The sequence below is a fragment of the Anser cygnoides genome, chromosome 2 (genome assembly GCF_040182565.1).
Source record: "Anser cygnoides isolate HZ-2024a breed goose chromosome 2, Taihu_goose_T2T_genome, whole genome shotgun sequence".
NCBI lineage: Eukaryota > Metazoa > Chordata > Aves > Anseriformes > Anatidae > Anser > Anser cygnoides.
The window spans coordinates 33,858,241-33,880,625 of record NC_089874.1 but is presented as its reverse complement, the minus strand read 5'-3'; the positions used below and the strand labels follow the sequence as shown (position 1 = coordinate 33,880,625).

Genomic DNA, 22,385 nt, shown 5'->3' with positions numbered 1-22,385 from the left:
TTAATGTTAGAGCCAAAATACTGTACATTTTTCAGGCTTACCCTCAGTAGAAGAACCAACATTACTGCCCTACGGGAAACTCTGGAATACAAATGGCCATGGAAGTATCAAATTAGGATGGTCATTTAAAAACTTTAAAAACAAAACCAAACAAGAAACTCCCCTTGCTCCCTCCCCCCCAGCTGCTAATGCAAAATATGGAAGTTCAAATCAGTTTGAGAGTGCAGCCATGGTAGATAACAATAGATAAAATTAACAGATTTCACTATGAAAAAAATGGCAGAGATCATCTTCACGTGAATGAAGAAAGTCTCTTAAAGCTGTGTAAAACAATTGGAATCAAGCACATTTCAGAGAAACCATTATACATTAAAAAAGGTAGGTTAAAAGATCATTCCTGTTCTGCTGTATAATACAATAAATACTATTTCTGGCTCTCCAAATGATACTGCATAGATCTAAGTAAATTTTAAAAATAAAAGTTGCCTACTTTTAAAATGGGTTTTCAGTATCAGGCAATTTTGAGTTCCAATTGCCCAAATCTGTTGACAGCCTTGTTTCTTTAGAAATCAGCATACAACTGAAGGAGGCCAAGCAGCTCGAACAAAAACAAGCAAACAACAACAACAAAAACAAACAAAAAACAATAAACAAACAAACAAAAAAAAAACCAAAACCCTACAGTAAGAGGAAAATTTGTAAGTAATGCAGGCTTTCCCTACTAAATCAATAAATCCTTCCCACAATTCCATATTTAAATGCATCTCTTTCTCAAAGAACTGCATTTTTTTTTTCCTGTATGTGTACAACAAAACTCAATTAAATTCTGCTATATTTTAGAATTGTCAAATGGTTATGTCTAAAATTCTTAAGTGGCGAAGTCAACTCTTCCTCTAATTTGAATTGCTTTATAAAATATAGATTTTTAATTTTATGTTTCGTTTCAAAAGAAACAACTCAAAACAGGGAAGCATGAATAGTTTTAGCAGGTAACCATTGAGAATAAAAGTTTGAAATTTTTTTGAGAAAAGAAAAAGATTACAGGCTCTAATAGCATATAACTCTGGCAAGAAAACAGAAAGGCACTACAACACACAAGCTTTGCACAGCACTAAATTAGACCCAGTTCATATCACTGAGCTGGAGATGCTTTAGATTTGAGCAGTTGCTTCCTTTTTTCTCTTTATGCCTTGTTCCGTAATAAAATATTCAGCTGAAACCTGTTATTGTTCTTTCACGAGATGAAATATTGCCTAATAAAATGCTTATACAATTCAATCGAACACACATTAAAAGATCAAGAACTGTATGGAAGCTATTGGTCGCAGTTGGTCACAACCCTACTGAGATCACAGAATCACAAAATCATTAAAGTTGGAAAAGACCTCCAAGATCATCTGGTCCAACCATCCTCCTTACAGGACCTGTGACAGTGAAAAGAGTGCTCTATGAAACAAAAATGTATGGGTATTTTAAGGATGGTGTATATGTGTGTGTGAGACCAACCTGAACATGTCAAAGAACAACACAGAGCAGATACACTCAGCCTCGTAATACTGAAGTATCGTTGTTTGTAAGCATATAGCCTGCCCCTCTGTCCACCTCCTTTTGACATTACACTGACATATCTGTATGTAACTCTTTTTTTTTTATTGTTGATCACTTCTGTCCTTTACTCAACAGACAACATTTTCTTTACATGTGGCATGAAGAAAACATAGAACATAAGTGACATGCTTGTACAGTAAAAAGAAGAAGCCAATTGTATTTATAACAGCAACTGTAAATATTTATATGACACAGATCCTGTATCAGAACAAAATCAAAAATTAATTGGTTGATTTTAAATTGAAAACTTCCTCTTATCACAGTATCTGGGAACAGGTTACTAATATATTAATATATTTTAATTTCCAAATGATTTTGTTTTGGCAGTTGTTGGTTTGCTTTTTTTTTTTTTTTTTGATAGTGGGGGGAGTAGCCTTAATTGTCCAAATCAACTTCAGCATGCTTTTTTTGTGTATGTTTTTCTTCTCATTACAGAGAAAGAGCAATTGTTCCTTTGAACCAGTACTGTAAAGTTTCTGCAGATTTTGCCTGCTGTCTTTACAGGGTGATGAAGAGATAGATGGTATTATAAGATGAGCATTTGTCAACCTGTAGTTTAGGGAATCAGGTTCTATACCTCAAAGATGCATGTTCTCATCACATCCATCCACGGGATGCTCCACCAAAGCTGAAGAATACTTTCCTTCCAAGATTATCTACAGCCTCTCCACTTTCTGCTTCTCTTTTCTAAAACTGTTTAAAACTCCAGGGAGAGTATGCTTTTTGTTGTTGTTTTTGAAGTAATTCTTCAAGTTTTTCATTTCTATGTGGTTTAGGGAGCCTATCATGGACCACAATATTGAAAGTTATCCTATAATTTTTGTAAGAAGTAAATGCTCTCCAGTGTTCATAATCTATATGCTGCTGAATCAATACATGAGGTATAGACCATATCTATCCACTTTAGGCATATTCAAATCATCCATAAAATAGATAAGTTTATTTCCTACTGGGCCACAGTTACAACCGGATTTTTCCTACATTTTTTTTTTCAAGCATCTCTGAAAGATCACGCAGCATACATAAAAATGATTACCATATTAAGCAATGATGAAACTAAACAAACCAAGAAATCAAAATCATTCTAGCTAAGATTTATGAAATATTTCCACCACCTATGAGGGTTTTCAAACTATCAAAGTCCTTAGGAATCAATGATATTCACAAAATGCCTTTAAAAATATCAGACTATTCTTCTGAATTCCAGAAAATTCTTGTTTGATTTAGTTTGACTACTTCATGGCTTTTGAAAAGCTCACCACATATCTGTATCCTTTGGAACTGAGATGTTTTTGCATGTAAAATCCCCAGGGATTTGACATTCAACAATTTTATCACTGAAGTAGTTTATTTTCTTCTTCTCCTGAGAAGGATTAATGAGAACTTTAATATACCTAAAGGTATAAAAATACAAATGATAACTATCATTTAATCACTAAGGAATATTAAGCTGATTATATAAAATTTCAGCCTGTTCCCCAGAGGTGCTTACATAAGGTTGAATGCAGACCATCAGATAAACTTACTACAACAGTGAGCAAATTAATTCAAATAATTTCACGTATTCGTTACACCTGTAAAATCCTATGACATGAATTTGAGGCTTATACAGATTTTAGCCAGCTGCATGTCTTTCCTTACAGACATAAGAGGAAGAATAACTAGAGAAAGCTGATAAGATATCTTGAAAATATAAGAGAAAACTACTTTTATTAGGCATTATTAAAATATTGAATTTTAGTACAATGTGATCCTCATTTTTTGTCACTTAGTGAAGTATTCCACAGGATTCAACCTTCATGTAAATATGACTTCCAACCACACAAGCAAATCTTGCTTTTATTTTGTGCATGGAAATAGGATCCTGTGGAAATCACTAGGAATTTATTAGAACAGGGCTGGAATCAAAACATCTCATTTCCCTTCTTATGTCATTAATTTTTGTTATTTAAATGATCATATAAATGTTCTGCAGAAAATGAAATCACAGGAATAGGTGGACTTCAAGGTAAACTTCTCAGCATGTTCTAGTGAAAATGGCTAATGTATTTGGTTAGCAGCCTAATTTTGGAACCATTCTTGGTTTCATTCTTAGCAGGGATTTGAAGCAAAGGTGTTTATGAAACTTTAATGAAGAATTATTTCCATGTATACTAAGTAGAATAGATTATGCATTTAAATAGATTATGCATTCAGTATATCCTAACATTGTGGACAACAGACTTTTTTTTTTTTTTTTTTTTTTAAACGCATTATAGTAGGTTATATGTTAAAATCTTTTTGGCTAGATAGGAAAAGTGAAAAGTAAACATATATTTTTAAGCTTGTCTTGATTATTTTCTTAACAACAGGGCAATGCAATCAAGAGATCTTGTAGGAAATGAAAGCAGCACTTGTGTAGTGACATATAAATGCTTTATGTCATAACTCTACTGTAGTTCTGACTTGTCACAGACTTTTTCATTTCATGGCAAAGCAGTATGAACAAACATATCACTGCAAACAGCTTCCATTAGAACAAAAGGGGCATTGTGTTGTCATCTCAGATTCTTTAAACAGTGATATAAATTCTTTGCATACCTCAACAGTGAGTTTGTCATGCCACTTCAAGAAAGGTAGCAAATGCTTTCAAATACATTTCTGTCTAGCCGCAGTCAGCTAAAAGAATGGTTACTGACTGTGGAGAACAAAAGCAAGCATATGAAGAGTGAAGGTGCACTGGAGGACAAGACAAAAATGAAGAATCTTAGTGTATTTGCAGCTGGATGATCAAATTTGGGGAAAAAAATAAGCTGTATGTACTTATCCTAATTTTCTACCACAAAAGGGGAAAAAATGCAGAAACTATGTGCATATGAAAGGTCTAAAGTATCTTAATTGCCTTAATATCTTAGGAAAAAAGATTATTTTATTCATTTAGAAGAGGTACATATATACCTGTACTTTTAAACCCATAATTAGGAACACTTCTTCTTGATCCTTAAACTTTCTCAAATTTTAGTGTCCACAATTGTAACCTATTGATCCCATTATATTTTTTCAAATACTGTATTATTACAGTACAATAAGGAAATATATTTCACTAAACCCCATTGTACTTAAATGTTTATGCAAATTTCCCTGTGGCACCGTTCCAGACTTTAGTACTACTGACGATCCCAAACTTAATGTACCGATATTAGTTTGCATTAGAAACTGCCATCATCAAGTAACATTTTGAAATTTTCTGATTTTCTAGAGGGAGAGCGGATGAGTCATATGCCTTGGGGAATGCTAAATAAAACCCGGCACTTCATGCTAATCTCACCCACTCTAGCAGATAGCTCAAAAGAAGTTAAGCAGATAGAGATAAGATGGGAGCTAGAAGAAAATACTGCAAATTAAAAGTGATATGATATGTAAGAAAAATCTTTTAAACTCTAAACTCTGGAAGGAACATGGCAATGTGAAGAATAGCTGTACTTCAACAAGTTCAGCTTTTAAGTTCTTGTTTTTGAGCTGAGACTTAATTGCTCATTTGTGTAATTTGATGTGGATGCCTCTTCCCATTTAAACAACAACCTGATTGTTCCAAACAATTTCTTGGAGAGGTAGCCAAAAATATATAAGGCAGGCTTCAAAATATATCACTTGAATTCATTGTATGGGAAGAAGCATTGGTATCCACAAACACAAAAATAACATAAGAGGCAGTCATTCTGAGCGATACATGACAGTACAAAATTATATTGTTACAACTCACCAGAAGGATGTTGTAAACACAATGGAAAGCAAACACAATATATTTGGTCTGCATTGTCATGCAGTTCTTCACCCACAGCTAGGAACTTGCTCAGACTTGCTAGAAGAGCACTTGAAAAGAGGGACTTGGCTGAAGAACAGTGGAGAGAAAGAAAAGCTGCAGATAGAGTCCATTTCTTTGTTAGTCTGTTAAACGGAGCAGCAGATGTTTTACAGTATCAACTTAAAATCCGAAGGAATAATACTAACATTTCATAGCAAATCCTTAAGCCTTCATAAACTCCCAAGTTTTAGCCCATAGTACAGTTAGTGGGTGCTGCTATACACTTGCATAGAAAGCCCCTGTGATGCTGCATTCACCTATTTGGTTTATTTAAGAAATTTCCTGCACAAAGAATATATAGCCTTTGGCATCAATTGCCAATTTTTTAATCAGCTTCCTTTTGCAATGGGAAGTGTTATGCCCTTGTGCTCTAGTGCCTTGGCCATGGTTGCTGCCGGAATGGCAATCATTAGCTAAACAATCCTTACCAAAACAGGAATATCTGAAAACTTTCTAAGGCTGTTTCTCCATTAAAGAAGTTTTGACAGTTTATATTCACTTATGATCTCTCTCTGAGGCACATCAGATTTCTTCAGATCTCTCCATTTTGGGGGTAGAAAGGTTATTAAGTTGTGTTAATGTAGGATTACAATTTAGTATGAACTTGGAAACGCTTCAAAGAATGAACTAAGTTACAAAGTAAACTGAAAGCAGTGTTTGCTTATCCAACCTGAATATAGAAGTAATCAACAGAAGGCAGGAATGAAAAAGCAGGGTAAAAAGTTATTCAGTAGACATTTGTGGATTTAATACTTTTTAAGCCTAGTGACAATCTGATTCACTAGCAGTAATGCATGAAAGAGACAGGAACTGAGAAATTTTCAACTGGGTATACAGGTAGGAAGGCCATGGCCATTCAATTCTTTGCTGCCCTCTGCAATCCACCATCCTGAAAAACAGCTGTATTCAATAATAACAACTCTACAAAACTTTTCACCTTTGAGGGAAGATAAGATTCTTGCATCTGCATGGAACTTACTTTGTAGCATTGCTGATGGTGTATAGCAGTTGAGAGGAATGTTAGCCTTGCTGATCTCTCCAAAGACTATTGCCTACAAACAGTTTGTCCTACTCCAGGATTTCCAACAAGCAGGACTGGTTTGCCTGTTAAAAGTACATCAATAAAACATTTGAGAGGTGCCACCTCAGCTGTGAGAACAAAAATTAGCTGAAATTGAAAAGGAAAAAAGAAAAACACTTGCGCAACGCAGTTTAGTTTTAAAAGCCAACTTTGATTTCTGTTTTTCTCCATATATGCCTAGGACTGAACTCTAAAAGCAATGAAATGGGATACACTGTTCTTTCATTTGAAAACATAATTGCTGGAACAGAATGTTCTACTGGATTATTTCTTTTGTTCATAGTATTTCTACCTGAAAATTTGTACTCAATTTTTTGTAGTAGGAAAATTTTGAAATCAGGTTTTAACTGAAATGTGTCAATTCCTTCTCAACTTTTATGGAGTTCTGGTGTCTCAAAAACTGGTAAGAGAAACAAAAGGTTGGTGCAACAGGCATTTTGTTTAATTTTTCAATTAATATTTCATTTACTTTTAGGTCTGGCATTCAGCATACCTAAAACTCTTTCAGCAAGCAATCGGCAACAGTTTAACTTTACTTACTTACTCTGAGCACCTAAAACCTTCACTGCCTTATACAGCTTTCTTTTCCAAGCTCTATATTTTCCTACCAAATATTATACTACAACAAAAAATCTTATTTCAGGATAGCTGATAATGCATAACATCTGATCAGCAGCTCTGTTTCTATATCCATCAACTTTTAATCCCCCCAAGGAAAATTCCTACTTATCTAAGCATTTAAAAAGACCTAAAAAATAATGTAATCAAAACACTGTAAAGCACTTGAGAATACTGTATGTGAATCATACTGAAAAAAGAGCAAAACTAACTAAATGCCCCCATGAGGCAATTAAATGTTTACTAATAGTTCATGCTTTCTAATTCTCCACTCACAAGTATGTGCCATACTTCAGTACTGAGTCTCTAAGCTTCACCTCACATACCTATCGTATTTATAGTAATTTTAAATAATAATAATAAATATATAAATAAAGGTTTATTTTATTCTGCATAGGGCCACGTGCTCAATGGATGTTTCAAAAATACTGTTTTCAGAAATGGATGTTTTCAGAAATATTGTTCCTTAAAAAATAAATAGCTTTAATCCTAATGCCTACATGTACCATAATATTTTCAGGAATACGAGCAACAGTTTTAGAGTTTGTTTTGAGTTGTTCCAAGTAAGGAGGCACATATTTACCAAAGAGAACAGTCCTGTTAGCCTTTTTGGATTGGTGTATCCTTTATTCTATCCAGCTGGCAACATACTTTCAAAACAAACAAACAAACAAAAGGTTGTTTTCCAATTTAATGAGGGAGAATTTGAAAAACAAAATTTCTTCCCTCTGGATTTGAAATGTAAATTGATTTGTTGAATTTTGAAAACTGTATGTAACCACCTTTAACTGAATGCACACCCAGTGCAGTACTTTGTGACACATAGGTGTCACCAGTCTTACAATATTTTTATTTGTTCATGTGAATGTCATCGTCCTACTGTATTTCTGAGAGCTGCTTTGACAGCTGAGTATACTGACATATAGTTATACCCATTTTCCTTGACTATATCCTTTATTCTAGGGAGGGCAGGGAGAAGGAACCAGATGATGGTTTGCTCCTGCTTTCAGAGGGCCAGACAACAAAAAGCAGGTGGGACCAAGGATTCCATATTTTTTTCTGTGGTTTTAGAAAAAAATGCTTAAAATACCAGTGTGTAAGTAGTACCCAAGACCAATGATTATGTGACACCCAAATTCAACGTGACTGGCACTGCAGACATCTACAGTTGTATGTATAAAACCCAGGCTATCTGAAAAGTCTGGCTGAGTACAGTTGAAGACAATTATAATAAAAATGTAACTCTTCTCATCTGCTAGTTCCTATCACAACCAAAGGCCTAAAAGTCCTTTTCGTTATGCTAACTATAACATATGTTTCGGGTTAGCAGCCACATGCCTTACTGTCTCTATTCGAAAGGATTAGGCAATTTTATCCCCTACTTGTGCTCACAAAGTGTTAGTCAAACACTGCCTAAACCAATTATTTACTCATTCACAGCTATTCTGCTTGAACAGTTTGCTGCCTACTGTTTCCATCTCTACATTCCTGTTTGCTGTGAGAGATCATATTGCCTCTCCATGTCCATACTAGTCTTCTGATCCTGACCCCCTAGGTGGGCAGCTTGAAGCAACTCAAGCTGTTTAATTAAATTCTCCTACTGACAAGACTTCTCTGGGAAACATGTGCACTGAAGGCTTTTCCAGTTGTCCTGACACACTACTCTAAGAATGGATAGCTAGAACTAAAATTGATGATACGTTGATGACGTATTGGAGTGCTGAAAAATCAATTTTTGTCATGAAACTGCAGTAATGCTGCTTGAAAATAAAAACACTGATTGAAAATATTCAACTCCCTTTTTACTAAAATTTGTACAACTGTTTTGGTTTAGCTCAACAAAAGACAAAAGGAAAAGATCACACTGTACTGCTTAAATTAATGTATTGTGTTTTTAGCAACTAAATTCCCTTTTATACATGGAGACCCATGTTCTTTAAAAAAATTGTTGTTGTGATTAATTTGAATAAAACACACACATAAAATGTCAAAAGAGGAGTACTGCAATCAAAAGGGGTAGGAGGTAAAGAAAACCAAGCTGATGTAAACCATAATGTCCTTAACAGTATCAAAGATTGCAACTATTATTAAAAGGGACAGGAAACACTAGCCAATTTATTTACTTATTGAGCACTCTGGATAAGAGGGAAAAATAAAACACTTAACTTATGCTGAAATCTTCCAAACTGTATTTAACAATTTACATAACCCTTCAACTAATTCATCCCCCTATTATCATAGTAAAATAATAATGTCTACTCCTATTAATCTTCAGGATGTATCTTAAAAATGTTAACTAATGTCATCAGATACTCATGGATTCCAGCTCAGGTCCTGTGTGTTCAGACAGAGGAGGCCAGCTCTGGATCCTGTAGCTGTGGCTGCAGCTTTTAAATGGTGCACCTCAAACAGTAGCTACATTGATGGAGTCACCAGCACACGTTCTTTGCTTGTAAGGGTCAGAACCTGGAAAGAATCAGTACATCTCAAATGCAGCTAAATAAAGTTTGTTCAAACATGGCTATGGTTTTTGCTTCAGAAACACAGAGGAGGACAAGTTCAAAAGGTTTTACTTGATCTTGTGTTTTTCCACAGTTTAATCCATTCAAAAGAAGATTAGCCTGCTTCACCAATGAGGGTACTCCTGAAGGCCGCTAAAAGCAGGAGAAGCTAAATCTTTCTCAATGTCAATAGAAAGAAACAGAAAATGATTGAGAGGAGGAGCCTAAATTTGGGTGCTCCAAAACTTCCCTTGGGAATGACACTTTCTGTTCATTAGCTAAAGTCAGGCTATGCAGATAGCCCCAGACAGGCACCTTTCAGAGTAACCTGAGAAGGTCACCACACGGAGATGGGCTTAAGTTCTTAAAAGAGGAAAACTTAATAGAATGGACCAAACTACAATCATCATTCGAAAGTTACATTTAGATTTTAGATTTGGATTTAATTACATTGCAGCATTTTGACCATACAACAAAATTGGTTTCACTGTGTAATTAATGAGAAGAGAATAAAAAGTCTAGATACTACTGTTAGTTCTTAAACTGACTTAGATTTCCTAATGCTAGCCTTCCTTGCTACAATGGTGTGAGGACTTAATCCATGAAATCTTCCATCTGTTTTACTGGAAGGTTTCCCAAATGCTGGTTTCAATAATCTTATGATTGACAACTTGAATTACATCAATTTATACACTAGGAGGCACAATGAGCCTTACAGTATATGTAGGAAACTTGAAGACTTTTTGTTGTACATAGAGGCAAGCAATGTATTACTCAGATGCCAAAGCATCACTTAGTAACAGTGAAAACCAAAAGAAATGAAAGGAATGGAAAAAAAAACTGTCTTCAGAAAAATAAAGAAAGGGGAAAACAGATAGAGAAGAATCTAGTGCACTTGCTTCCCAATTGCTCACCTTGTTATCATCTATAACAGTATTGAGTGACTCAATCCCCATGGAATTAACATCCCTATCCAAAACTAACCATTTTGACCCCTCATGGTTAATATTAGTTTGCTCTCTCAGAAGAAAAGACAGCAGAATATAATTTCCACTGTAAATTGTATTTCAACAAAATCTCATCACTTTAGTGCTTGAATAATAGCTCCGTACAGCAATTAGAACTTCAGGATTCCTAATGCATCACTGAAACAAGAAGTTTATGTAGCATAAGAAAACCATGCTTTGCTTAGTAAATGGTTATTCATAGTAAAATAAAAAATATTTTCAGTGAACTCTTGATACAGCAGAATAACTGCATTTTTGTTGTGGTTTAACCCAGCCAGCAGCTAAACACCACACAGCCATTCGCTCACCCTCCCCCCTCCCTCTCTGGGATGGGGGAGAGAAATGGGAAAGTGAAGCCGGTGAGTTGAGATAAAGACAGTTTATTAAGACAGGAAAATAATAATAATGATAATAGTTCTACTACTAATAATGTGTACGAAACAAGTGATGCACAATGCAATTGCTCACCACCCGCTGACCAATGCCCAGCCTATCTGCGAGCAGCCGGCCCCCCACCCCGGCCAGCCACCCCTATATATTGTTTAGCATGACGTCAGATGGTATGGAATACCCCTTTGGCCAGTTTGGGTCAGCTGTCCTGGGTCTGCCGCCTCCCAGCTCCTGCTGCACCCCCAGCCTGCCCGCTGGCAGGACAGAGCGAGAAGCTGAAAAGTCCTTGGCTTAGCGTAAGCACTGCTCTGCAACAATTAAAACATCAGGGTGTTATTAACACTCTTCTCATCCTGATCCAAAACATAGCACCCTACCAGCTACTAGGAGGAAAATTAACTCTATCCTAACTGAAACCAGGACAATTTTATATAATAAGGACCTATCTCTGTTTTGGCTACAGAAGAGTATGTCATTAGTCTTAACAATATTGGTGAGATACAGAAGGCTTCATGGGTCTGGAGAGAAAATAACCCGCCCTCTTTGGCAGCTGAATCAGCATCATTCAGTTTAGTACTTTTCTGTCTACTAGCATCCTGTCCTGCCTCCAGTCTTTCCACAATTACCAGTGCTCTGCATTCACATCATATTGCATTAAAACACAGAAAAAAAGCCAACACAATAATTCAGTCTCTAACACCTTCTTGAATTCTGGCATTGCCTATTTTTGATAGAGAACTATGTTTCTAGGAACAGGTCCTAATAAGAAGGACATGTGCCATTTGCCCAGGGAGGTTGTGGAGTCTCCTTCTCTGGAGATATTCAAGGCCTGTTTGGACACCTATCTGGGCAGCCTGCTCTAAGGAACCTGCTTTGGCAGCGGGGTTGGACCCGATGATCTTTCGAGGTCCCTTCCAACCCCTTCAATTCTGCGATCTTTTTGCTCTTGTGTTGCACTGTGTATAAAACCAAACAGTTCATCAGTTGTCAGAGCTTTTGGGTTGAGGCCATTCCAAATGGACTTTTGTTGCATATTCAAGTAGGTGTAATGCAGTTTTCAGCACCTAAAGGGGATGGAGAGGCTGTGCATTAGTGTCAATTTTGGCACAGTAGGAATTTTTGCATTCCTTTCTAAACTGGGTATCTGATTGCAAATGCCTACACTCAGTCAACTGTTCACCTTCATTTACTCATGCCTCTGTGCTAGTTTAGCCCCAAATTTCTATTAAGCCTAATGACATTAAACCTAATTTCCATTAAGTCTAAACATGTAGATGTAGAACTTAGTAGCATGGTTTAGTGGTGGACTTGTCAGTACTAGATTAAAAGGTTGAACCAGGTGATTTCAGAAGTCTTTTCCAACCAGAATGATTCTGTGATTCCATGACTGCAAGGGAGAATCCCATTCTGATACAGCTGCACTCCACAGTCTCTCCTCTAACAGAAAATGTTGAAAAGGAAAGAAAACCTCATACCGGCCAAAATTTTGTAACAGGAATAGGCATTATAAGAAATAGGCGTTATAGAATAGGCGTTATAAGAAATAGGCACTATAAGAAATACTCGTCTAGTGTTTTGGGAAAATATTCCACTATTTCTGTCTAGAAGTCTAATTAAATCATCTTGCTTCTCCTTCCAGAACAATGTATTACTTAGTCTATCTGTCAAATATCATGCTCATTACTTGCTGCCACAATTAATTTTCCTTTGGTATTTGCAAACAACATATAAAATGTTACGAGCAAATTGTACATTTGAGTTTTGGCATTGCACACCACGTGGCTGACTGGATGGCCTGAACAGCATGTTACCATACAACAGCCTAAAACAAAGATCATCATCCTGCAGAATGTTTTCTGCAAGAACCAAGGCAATTTCTTTGCAATGTGAAATCAAAAACCCACTGTGTAGGTCGGCAGGTACCTTGCTCTTTCCAGTCCCTGCATTTCCAGCAGCAAACATGGAGTGACACACTGCCAGTTGCTCTTCCAGTTGAACAGCCTACCACACAGGAGGGATACATAGTGAGACCCTTTGCTCTCCTGTTGTCCTCTTAACAAAGGGAGGGAAGTGTGCACAAAAGTTCTCTCTCCTCTCCTTCCTATTCCCTTTAACAGGAAATAGGAACTTAGACCTTCTCAGCACTTATCTCTGCTGTAGCGATGTTGCATCAAGCAACAACATTTGCCTTCCACAAAATGGGAAGAGAGCTGGCTTTTTTTTTTTTCTTTTTTTTTTAATAAACGTAGTTACTTCAATGAGTGAGAACAAATCTTATCATTTTGCTATACACCTATACACTCCAATATTGTGCCAAACCAGGGATACAGAAGAGTTACCACAAATTTGCCGTCACTTTAGAGGATCACTTCAGCAGAGTGCATTCCAAAGTTAGAACAGTTGTGCACGTATAGTTTGGTAAAATATAATATTAGCCCACTAAAGTAATATTTCTTCCAAAGAATTAGTTCTGTGAGAAGCAGAATGGAAAGAGTCTGGCTGCTTATAAATTTCTGTCTTAGTGAAAAGCATCCACACTGACTTTCTGAAGTATAATAGGAGTGAGTTCATGTTCCTCATTGGTTATCTGATTCGCACAGTTAGCAGAAATCAGAACACCCTAAAGAAGACTGATTGGAAAGTTCACAATACTCCAAGGTATAGCTTATTGTCTTTTGTCCCTGTTGTCAGGATAAAGGAACAATATAGACTGGAGCAGAAAGTCCCTTATAAATCCTGAGGACAGTCACATTTAACCTGCTTGGTTATTACAGTTTCCAAAAAAGCCTAATAAAGGATAGCTGTGTGTTATTGTGTACCTCAGATGTAGATGGTGTTTGAAGGACAGTGGGAAAGTATTTCCTTAGTAGTCCAAATAACCACAGTTTATTTGGTCCGTACCAAAACGGTGTTTCAATATCTCTAAGTTTCACCTTTTCAACCTGTCTGTAATTTAAATTAAAATTAGTGTTTCAGTTTAGCTTATAGATGAGTAATACTTATGAGTATAAAATCACATGTATGTTTTCAGTAAGCATAGAGTTCTTACTCTTAATTATGCATTGTATTATACAGAAATAGCAGAACACACAGGAAAAAAACACAGGTAATCACACATTCCAAATCTATATCTTCATATTTATATGTTTTGTTTTCTTTTTCCTTCTTCCCCCCCTATAAATAGTCACCAACATTTGCTAAGCTACTGTGTAGAAGAACTTGGTGCAGTAAACAAACATGCTTGTCAGTGGAGACAGCCTTTTTGAAAAGATATATTTTCCTTATGGATATATTTATCATACTGAGTTCCTGTACTGCCATGACAAAATGCCTTTGAAATACCGAGAATTTGAGGATGCCTTATCAATAGTGTAACATACTCAAAAATAACCTTCATGTCTAATACAACCCATTTGCAATTATTTTGATTGAAACTCTTAAGGGGAATAATTAAAGGCAATGAATTCTTTTACTTGGAGAATAAAGCTCTTTTCAGGCTACAAGTCAAGCTCCAGGGTAAATTGTTTAACCATCTGTTCAAATTACAGGTTCCTTATCCCTGGAACATCCAGAGCTGGAAACAGGTCACTGATCAGGCCCATGAAAACTGAGATATCATCTGTCACTATTTTAAGCAAAATGAAGTCTCTTAAGGCTCACATAAGCACCTGGAAAAGGATGGGAAGCCACAGATCACAAGAGCATTAAACCCTTCTCTTTTTAGGATTCTGGTTTTATTCAAAGAGAGAACACCAGGAACAGCTCCTACTCCTGTACACTTTTAAATGAAGGTTGTACCTGATCCTCAGGTCTGTTCTTGTTTCTCCATTTCAGTAAGCCAGCAGTTACCAGAACTGACTTGATAGCATGAAGTCCCCAGTCACAGTGGTCCTGGAAAAATATTTTAATGAATTTTGTTAGTACAGGAAAATAAACCAAGTGTTAATATATAAGAAAACACTAAGTTTAAAGTGACACCTTTTTGGTCCCTGTTTATGCTGTAGCCTTGCAGTGTTTTTATGCCAGTGTTGGAAGTCTAGCAAAGTAAAAGCATAAAAGGGTGAAATATGTATATCTATCAAATTGCTAATATCCCATCTATCTTTACATGGCACCAGATTTGCACCAGAAGTAAAATGTCCAGGATGATACTTTGAGAATGTGATGTCATGAACTTTTGGATGCATTTCCACCTTGATTCCTCCAGTGACAATCTCACACTAATAGACACCATTTACAGCCACAAGGAGCTGACTCCTCTGGAGGGATGGATTTCAGAAGGAGGCGACACACTGTTCTTCCAGCGCAGATGCAATATGTCTCCTTCCTCTTCTCGCAGATTGAGCATTTACTTGGCTCAAGTTTAAGATGTCAGGGTGCACTCTAAAAAACTCAATAACTTATTAATCCTTAGGTTCAGGTCACTTCGATGTCTGTTATTTTTCTATCACAGGGGTAAGCTGTGGGTAGGAACTACGAAGAAATGATGTCAAATACCAAGTTTTCTTGGGAAGCTGTCCTTTATATTAGTCATTCGCAGCACTTACTCACAGGCTGTATTTAACTACATCCTCATATATCTTCCACTATATTTTAAAGTATTGTATTCAATAGTACTATGCCTCCATGATGAAACAAGGAAAGCAGAAAAATTGCTGCCAAACATCTAATTTGACCTGATGTTAACAGTACTTTTCTGTTTCCAAAAGAGAAGACTGGGTAGACTAGCAACATATTTTACATCAAACACCAAAATTAAAGGACGAGAGACACAGGTAGCTATTCAGCCTAAAAACAGCTTAGAAACATATGGTGAGGGAAGGGCTTAAAAAAAAAATGTAGATTTTTAGGATAGCTATTCTGAATATAAATTCTTCCTAGGGTAATAATTACTTAGCACTGCTTTATTTTCTTTTCTTTTTTTCTTTTTCTTTTTCTTTTTTTTTTTAAACAATCCTCCACTGTATTCACTGGCAAAAGTTTAAACAAACATTCACCCAAACAGAATAAATTAATTGTTATTCATAATAATTCCTACCCTGCTTTAAAGTTTTTCTCTTCTCCAAGAGGTAGTTTTTTTTTTTTTTTTCTAATACAAAAACAACAACACAATTTAGTTCAGCCATCCCAGGTACTAGGCAGCAATTTACAATTTTTTAAACATGAAATTAATGCATTACAAATGTACCAAGATCAGAGAAAAGGGCACTTTATTCTAAATTCATATCTAATGATAAAGTAGGGATGGGTATGTGATTTAAAGTGTCTTAAAAATAAAAAGACCATATAATTAAAATAAAATAAAATAAAATAAAATAAAATAAACCGCACAACAATTATTATACAATGTCCAGCTACACTGTTTCCAAGTGAATACGTGTTAATTAACACATAGCAAACCCAGAAGCCCAAAGAGACCCTCACCTGTTTAGAGAACAGTTCCCTGCAGAGAGTATACAAGGTGCTAAACTTGCTGGCTAACAAGCACACATCAATAAACCCTTCAACAACCAACAAAATTTCACAGATCAGTTCAATGTCAGGGACAACCATGGCACAGGGTCTAAGGAAGAAAACAAACCCCGTAATCCAGATACACAGATTAGTACTTAAACATGGTAAGAATAAGTCACTTAAATCAAATGACTGATGTGTGCAAACATTTTTAAAAACAGAGCTCAAGAGAGTCACAATTAAGAGTGTCAGTCAAAGCTAACAAGGACCTTACTTCAAAGCAAAAGGAGCTAATTAGGAACCGTTGATTGTTAGCATTCAGTAACATTGCTGTACACAAAGGAGGCAGCTGAGAAATGCAGGGCTTGCAAGACAGGTACTAGGGATACTTCAAGCAGGCAGTCTGCTGCAGTATCACTTGCCGTGAAGGACCAAAAGATATTGCCAGGAGCTGTGCAGGGTCTGGAAGTCAGGTGCTACACCCTGCCATTGCTGAAATGGCCATATTTTTTTTTTTTTTTTAAAAGGACTTGGATTTTGGGGGTTGTTTAATGCTCTTATACAAGGTTGTGTTTGCCTTTGCAGGTTCCAGTGTTTGTTTGTTTCTTCCTTTTTTATTTTTTTATTTTTTCTCCCCTTAATTTAACCATTAGTTCAAACTTCTGGAACAAAAATACAACTCTAATGATATAATTCACTAAAAGCACTTGTGGGGAAAGATATTGTCCCTCCAATTTTTGCTAAGACCCAACTTAAGGGTCTTATAAGACCGGTTTACAACTGGCCTTACTCAGAATGCTGTAGCAACGCTTCATGCTAGCTGCATCCTTCAGAGCTCAGCTACTGCTACATCTATGTTGCTGTGTCTCGCACCCTATTACAGCTGGGGAAAGATCCCCCAAGGTTCACGACATTAAGGTCATCTGGATTAGGAGGATTTCACCTCAGAAAATGAGTACAGAGCATTTGAAGAAAAAGCAATCCTTTTGCTAGGAGCAGAGCTTTGCCCCACCTTGCTTGGGATAAAGAGAGGACTGATGGAAACCTCTCTAGTGACAGTCTTTGCAGAGGCAGATGAATTCAAATCCTAACCTCCTCCTTATAAGCAGATGTTGCTTCCTGCTTGTTATAAATTTAGGTCCAAAGAACAAGAAAGCTAATTGCTGCTGCCGCCCAGCCCTGCCATCTGAAGCAGGATGTTTGGTTGGTGAGAGGAGATGTGCCTGAGCAAACAGCTTTCCAACTTTAGCAGACTTCTGTGTCTTTCTGCTGTGAAAGCACGAAGGAGTATGGTGTCATAGGTAAAGCAAAAATAATACAAATACCAAAATGTTGGTCTATTTTAATAGATAAGAAAGTAGCGTCCATTTCAGCTTGCTCACAGAAACACTAATGTGAGGCCCAGTTCTGCCCTAGGTTTCTATCTTTTAAAAATCAAAGGGGTTTACTGCTCAGAAAAGCAATCCCAGATATCACGTCTATACTCATGCCTCTCCAGACAGCCTGACAATGCCTTGCAGCTTGCCCTATTGAACTTCAATATGTTGAGAAATCAATTCAGTGAATCAAATTGTTCTCAAGTCTTGGTTAAATCAGTGAAAAGCAAGGCAAGAGCATAGATTTCAAGTAACAAGGCAAGTCACAACTTCTTTTTAAGCAAGCTCTGCACTGTTTAAGTCAAAGACCATCATCACATAGTTTAAAGCACAGCTCCAACACTTTGTTGGAATAAATTGGCATCATTAATTCAGTCCCAGAACACCATTTTGATATTAACTCACTGAGTGCAACTTGCAAAACATAGTCAGATCTTTTAAAATCTAAACTTTTTTCCTTGAGAGACTGGTGTTAAGATATAAGGCATAAATATGTACTTTAAGAAAGAGATAACAGGCTGTCCTGCAGTGTCCAAAAGCATATGAAATTGTTTGCTGTGTACCATACTTTTCACAGCTTCTCACCAATCACACATTCAGTAGCTTACTAGGAAAGCATACGGCTTCACTTGGAACTGGTAGTCACAAAACATCTGTGTAGGCATACCTATGCTCATGGCAGAATGTGATAGCTAGGCACTTACACAAGTAGTTAATTTACTAGGTTAAACCAGCTGTAAGGATTCCCATCTATGGAATCTATCCCTACCACTAGACAGCAAACATTCTTGTGTGTGTATGTACATTTTAGTGCTCACAGGTATATGCATATCCTGGGTTCATAGTGATAAATGTTCTAACTGATGATTTCAGTGTAATGGTTTGCCTAAGGAATATCTTTGTTACCTTTACATATATATATACACACACATATATTTACTGTTGGATTAGATGTAAACAAGTGCATAATACAAAACCAGTCATCAGATGACAAAGGTTCATCTTTCCCAAGATCATGTCTCACAAGGGCCAAAACTGCAACTTCAACTGCATGAAGTTCAACAAGGCCAAGTGCCGGGTCCTGCACCTGGGCTGCAACAACCCCAAGCAGAGCTACAGGCTGGGAGATGAGTGGCTGGAAAGCTGCCTGGCCGAGAAGGACCTGGGAGTATTGGTGGATAGTCGGCTGAATATGAGCCAGCAGTGTGCTCAGGTGGCCAAGAGGGCCAACGGCATCCTGGCCTGTATAAGAAGCAGTGTGGCCAGCAGGTCGAGGGAAGTGATTGTGCCCCTGTACTCGGCTCTGGTGAGGCCGCACCTCGAGTACTGTGTTCAGTTTTGGGCCCCTTGCTACAGGAAGGACATGGACGTGCTCGAGCGAGTCCAGAGAAGGGCGACCAAGCTTGTGAGGGGTCTGGAGAACAAGTCTTACGAGGAGCGGCTGAGGGAGCTGGGCTTGTTCAGCCTGGAGAAGAGGAGGCTCAGGGGCGACCTCATCGCTCTCTACAGTTACCTGAAAGGAGGCTGTAGAGAGGTGGGGGTTGGTCTATTCTTCCACGTGCCTAGTGACAGGACGAGGGGGAATGGGCGAAAGTTGCGACAGGGGAGTTTTAGGTTGGATGTTAGGAAGTACTTCTTTACCGAAAGGGTTATTAAGCATTGGAACGGGCTGCCCAGGGAGGTGGTGGAGTCACCATCCCTGGAGGTCTTTAAAAGACGTTTAGATGTAGAGCTTAGGGATATGGTTTAGTGGAGTACTTAGTGTTAGGTCGGAGGTTGGACTCGATGATCTTGAGGTCTCTTCCAACCTAGAGAAATCTGTGAATCTGTGAATCTGTAAAAGCAAACGCTTAGGAAAGTTTATGATAGCAGAGGAAACATAGTGGGAATTCTCTGGTGGGCACCGGCTTTTAGTAACCTGTCTTTCTACTGTCCAGCATATAATTTGGATAGAAAAGTTTGTACAGTTAGAGCAACAAAGAGTGCCTACAGCTGAAATACGTATATAGAAGGAACTAACTTTTTAAACATGCATTATAAATGCAAAGAACAAGAGTAAAAAAGGAAAATTCTGATGGTTGCTTCTCTGAGGAAAATATAATGAGGTCAGTTCTTCACATGGTACAGGACAGAGGTACACTCACTCAGTAGAGCCAAGGCAGCTGCCAGAACTGAAGATGAAAGCAAGTGTAGAGCACAAGTCCATAAACTCTCTGAGCCTGCCAATAAAACAGGACTGAGACTGGCAGGGATGAGGTGGTCTTGAAAAGGCCAGGAGACAGCACTGCAGAAAAGAAGCAGAGGAAGGAGAATGATGTGGTACAGTGGAAACAAAAGGCCTGTCTCAAAAACACTGGGAAACCCTGGAACCTGAGACTTCTTGAAAAAATGAACCCCAGCAAATTTCTGGCCCATACTGTGCAATGATTTTACATGGCAGGACTTGAACAAGACCAGAATTTCAACAGCAAAGCTTTAATTGCATTCCTGTAGGGCCAGGAGGTTACTCACATTTATTACTACATCTTGAAGAGGAAGTTATGTTGACGTAGTATATTACACGGGTGATTTAATGTTATTCTCTACTCCCTTATTGCATTTACAAAAGACTTCAGACGAAATTTGCAAGATTTTACTGATTCAGTATTCATGGTCTGTAAAGGACAAAAGAAAAAAAGCAATGAAAAAATACTTCTTTTTCTTGTCCCTAATTACATTCTGAATCATCTTTACTTGTACTGCCACCACCAACAGAAGTTCTGCTGAGATGCAATTGAATTCAAAGTATCCCCAAGCTCCTATCAGGACCAAGTTACAGAAAATTAGTTACTTAAGAATCCTAGTCTAAATCCTAAAAGATTTTGAAAATGCTTACAAAAATAAAACCAGCAGATAATTTCATTGGGCTTCTTATTTTTCTGTATCATATCATGATGGAAGTACCAATGCAATTATAAAGGATACATCAGTAGCGACACTTGGAATGAAACTGTCTACTATCCCAAAAGGTATCTGTTTTTTGTTTGTTTGTTTTAAACACACCAGAGCTCCATTTCTTTATGGCAGGAAGATGTCATCTGCAGAGGTCCAGATTATCATTCCTTGCCCACCTTTTTTAAAGCAGAACAAGTCCTAAAGTCCCCAGCACTGACTACGTCCAGTCAGGAAGCAGAGACAATGCGAGACAGTGCTGTGCTCTGCTTGAAGTCACAGAACCAGCAGCAACCACAGAAACATAGCCTTGCTGCATCACACAAAGGTTCATTGTGGATCACCCTTTGTCTTTCATAGAAGCTAGCAGAAATTATTTTTAAAAAGAAGCATAAAAAAAGCAAGCCCAGGAGATGGATATCCTGGGAATATATGCCATATATTTCCCCCCCCCACACAGACACATCAGACAGGATTTACTAAAACAAAACAACAACAAAAACAAAATAAACACATACAAAAACAAACAAAAACTGTCCAAACTCAAACCAGTGGAAAAAAAACACACCCCACAAACCACTCTACCAATTTTATCATCATATTTAATAGCCATGAACTGAACTGAAATATGACTAACCCTTTATTTGACCTTTTTTTATACTTGTGTCATTCTGTAGCCAACTGTTCTGTATTTTAAACTGCACACTGTGTGAAGGTGTTTCTTTTTTTTTAAAAAAAAAAAAAAAACTCTGCTGCCTAATAGTTTCAGGTAGTGCCTATTTACATTTATATTAGAGACACTGAACAAAAGATGAATCTTTGTCCATCTCCGCTATTATTGGGATAATTTTAGATACCTCTATCAGATTTTCCTCTCCTTACAGGTGTCTTTCCGATTTGTATTTCCAATGTGGCAGATTTTCTAAGTTGGTAAAGAAAACCAGACTACTTAAGTATTCAAAGGAAGCAGAGGTAAGCAAAGGTGAAACAAAATTCAAACAGCAGAAGCTACTCTTCTGAAGCGGGACTAAAATAAATAATATTACAAGTAAACTCTTTGGTTTGATTCAAAGAAAAACAACAGTTTCTGCTTCCTTAAACAAATACATGGGTTTAATATTTATATCTATACTGCTTTCATACTTTGTTCTTGCTACACTAACATGGATGAACTCTGGTAGTCTTTGCTTTTACCTTTCATCTCAGTTCAGAATGGTCCCATGGAAAACCCAGCAACAAAGATGTACTCAAAAGGCCCATGAGATAACAAAAACTGAAGCAAAAGGCCTATTTCTTTTTCTTTTTTTTTTTTTTTTCCTTCCCGTAATGCTAGTAGCAGTTAATTTACTATAAGATTAAAATTATTAAATATGCCACTAATATCTTTTTATGAGACCATTTTCACACTGTGTTAATTTTCCCTGAATTAAGCAAAAAGAAGATATCAATAACTATTTCTTGTGGTAATCCTTCAGAGCTGATTCCAAACCCTCTTCCAGCCTAGTGAATGCCATTTCTACATCTCAAACCCACCAGATTTTTGAACAGGTAAGTGCAACCTAGCCTGAGTAGTCA

At 37.1% G+C, this 22,385-nt stretch overlaps 2 protein-coding genes across 25 annotated transcripts in view; both read right to left on the bottom strand.

The window, feature by feature from the left end:
* The window catches only part of DNAH11 (dynein axonemal heavy chain 11), an 80,725-nt gene extending 80,642 nt beyond the window's left edge, over positions 1-83 (bottom strand). For all 14 annotated transcript variants that reach the window (XM_066991810.1, XM_066991805.1, XM_066991812.1 and 11 more), the window contains exon 1: positions 42-83. The gene's annotated coding sequence lies outside the window, so the exon portion shown is untranslated. The remainder of the gene's footprint in view (positions 1-41) is intronic.
* The window catches only part of LOC125183516 (dynein axonemal heavy chain 11-like), a 59,148-nt gene that overhangs the window by 515 nt on the left and 36,248 nt on the right, over positions 1-22,385 (bottom strand). For 3 of the 11 annotated variants that reach the window (XR_010829170.1, XR_010829172.1, XR_010829169.1), the window contains 6 exons: positions 20,391-20,533; positions 20,024-20,163; positions 14,848-16,612; positions 13,869-13,995; positions 12,973-13,050; positions 9,645-12,113 (listed from right to left, as the gene is read on the bottom strand). Coding sequence is in view for 2 of the 11 variants with exons in the window: in XM_066991820.1 (XP_066847921.1) it covers positions 9,567-9,617; positions 14,848-14,940; positions 16,474-16,612; positions 20,024-20,085 (345 nt within the window). In the remaining 9 variants the exon portion in view is untranslated. Of the gene's footprint in view, positions 1-5,350; positions 5,480-6,431; positions 6,557-9,379; positions 9,618-9,644; positions 12,114-12,972; positions 13,051-13,627; positions 13,996-14,847; positions 16,613-20,023; positions 20,164-20,390; positions 20,534-22,385 lie in introns of those variants that run through there. The other 8 variants (XR_007165655.2, XR_007165656.2, XR_010829171.1 and 5 more) reach the window with 8 other exon arrangements.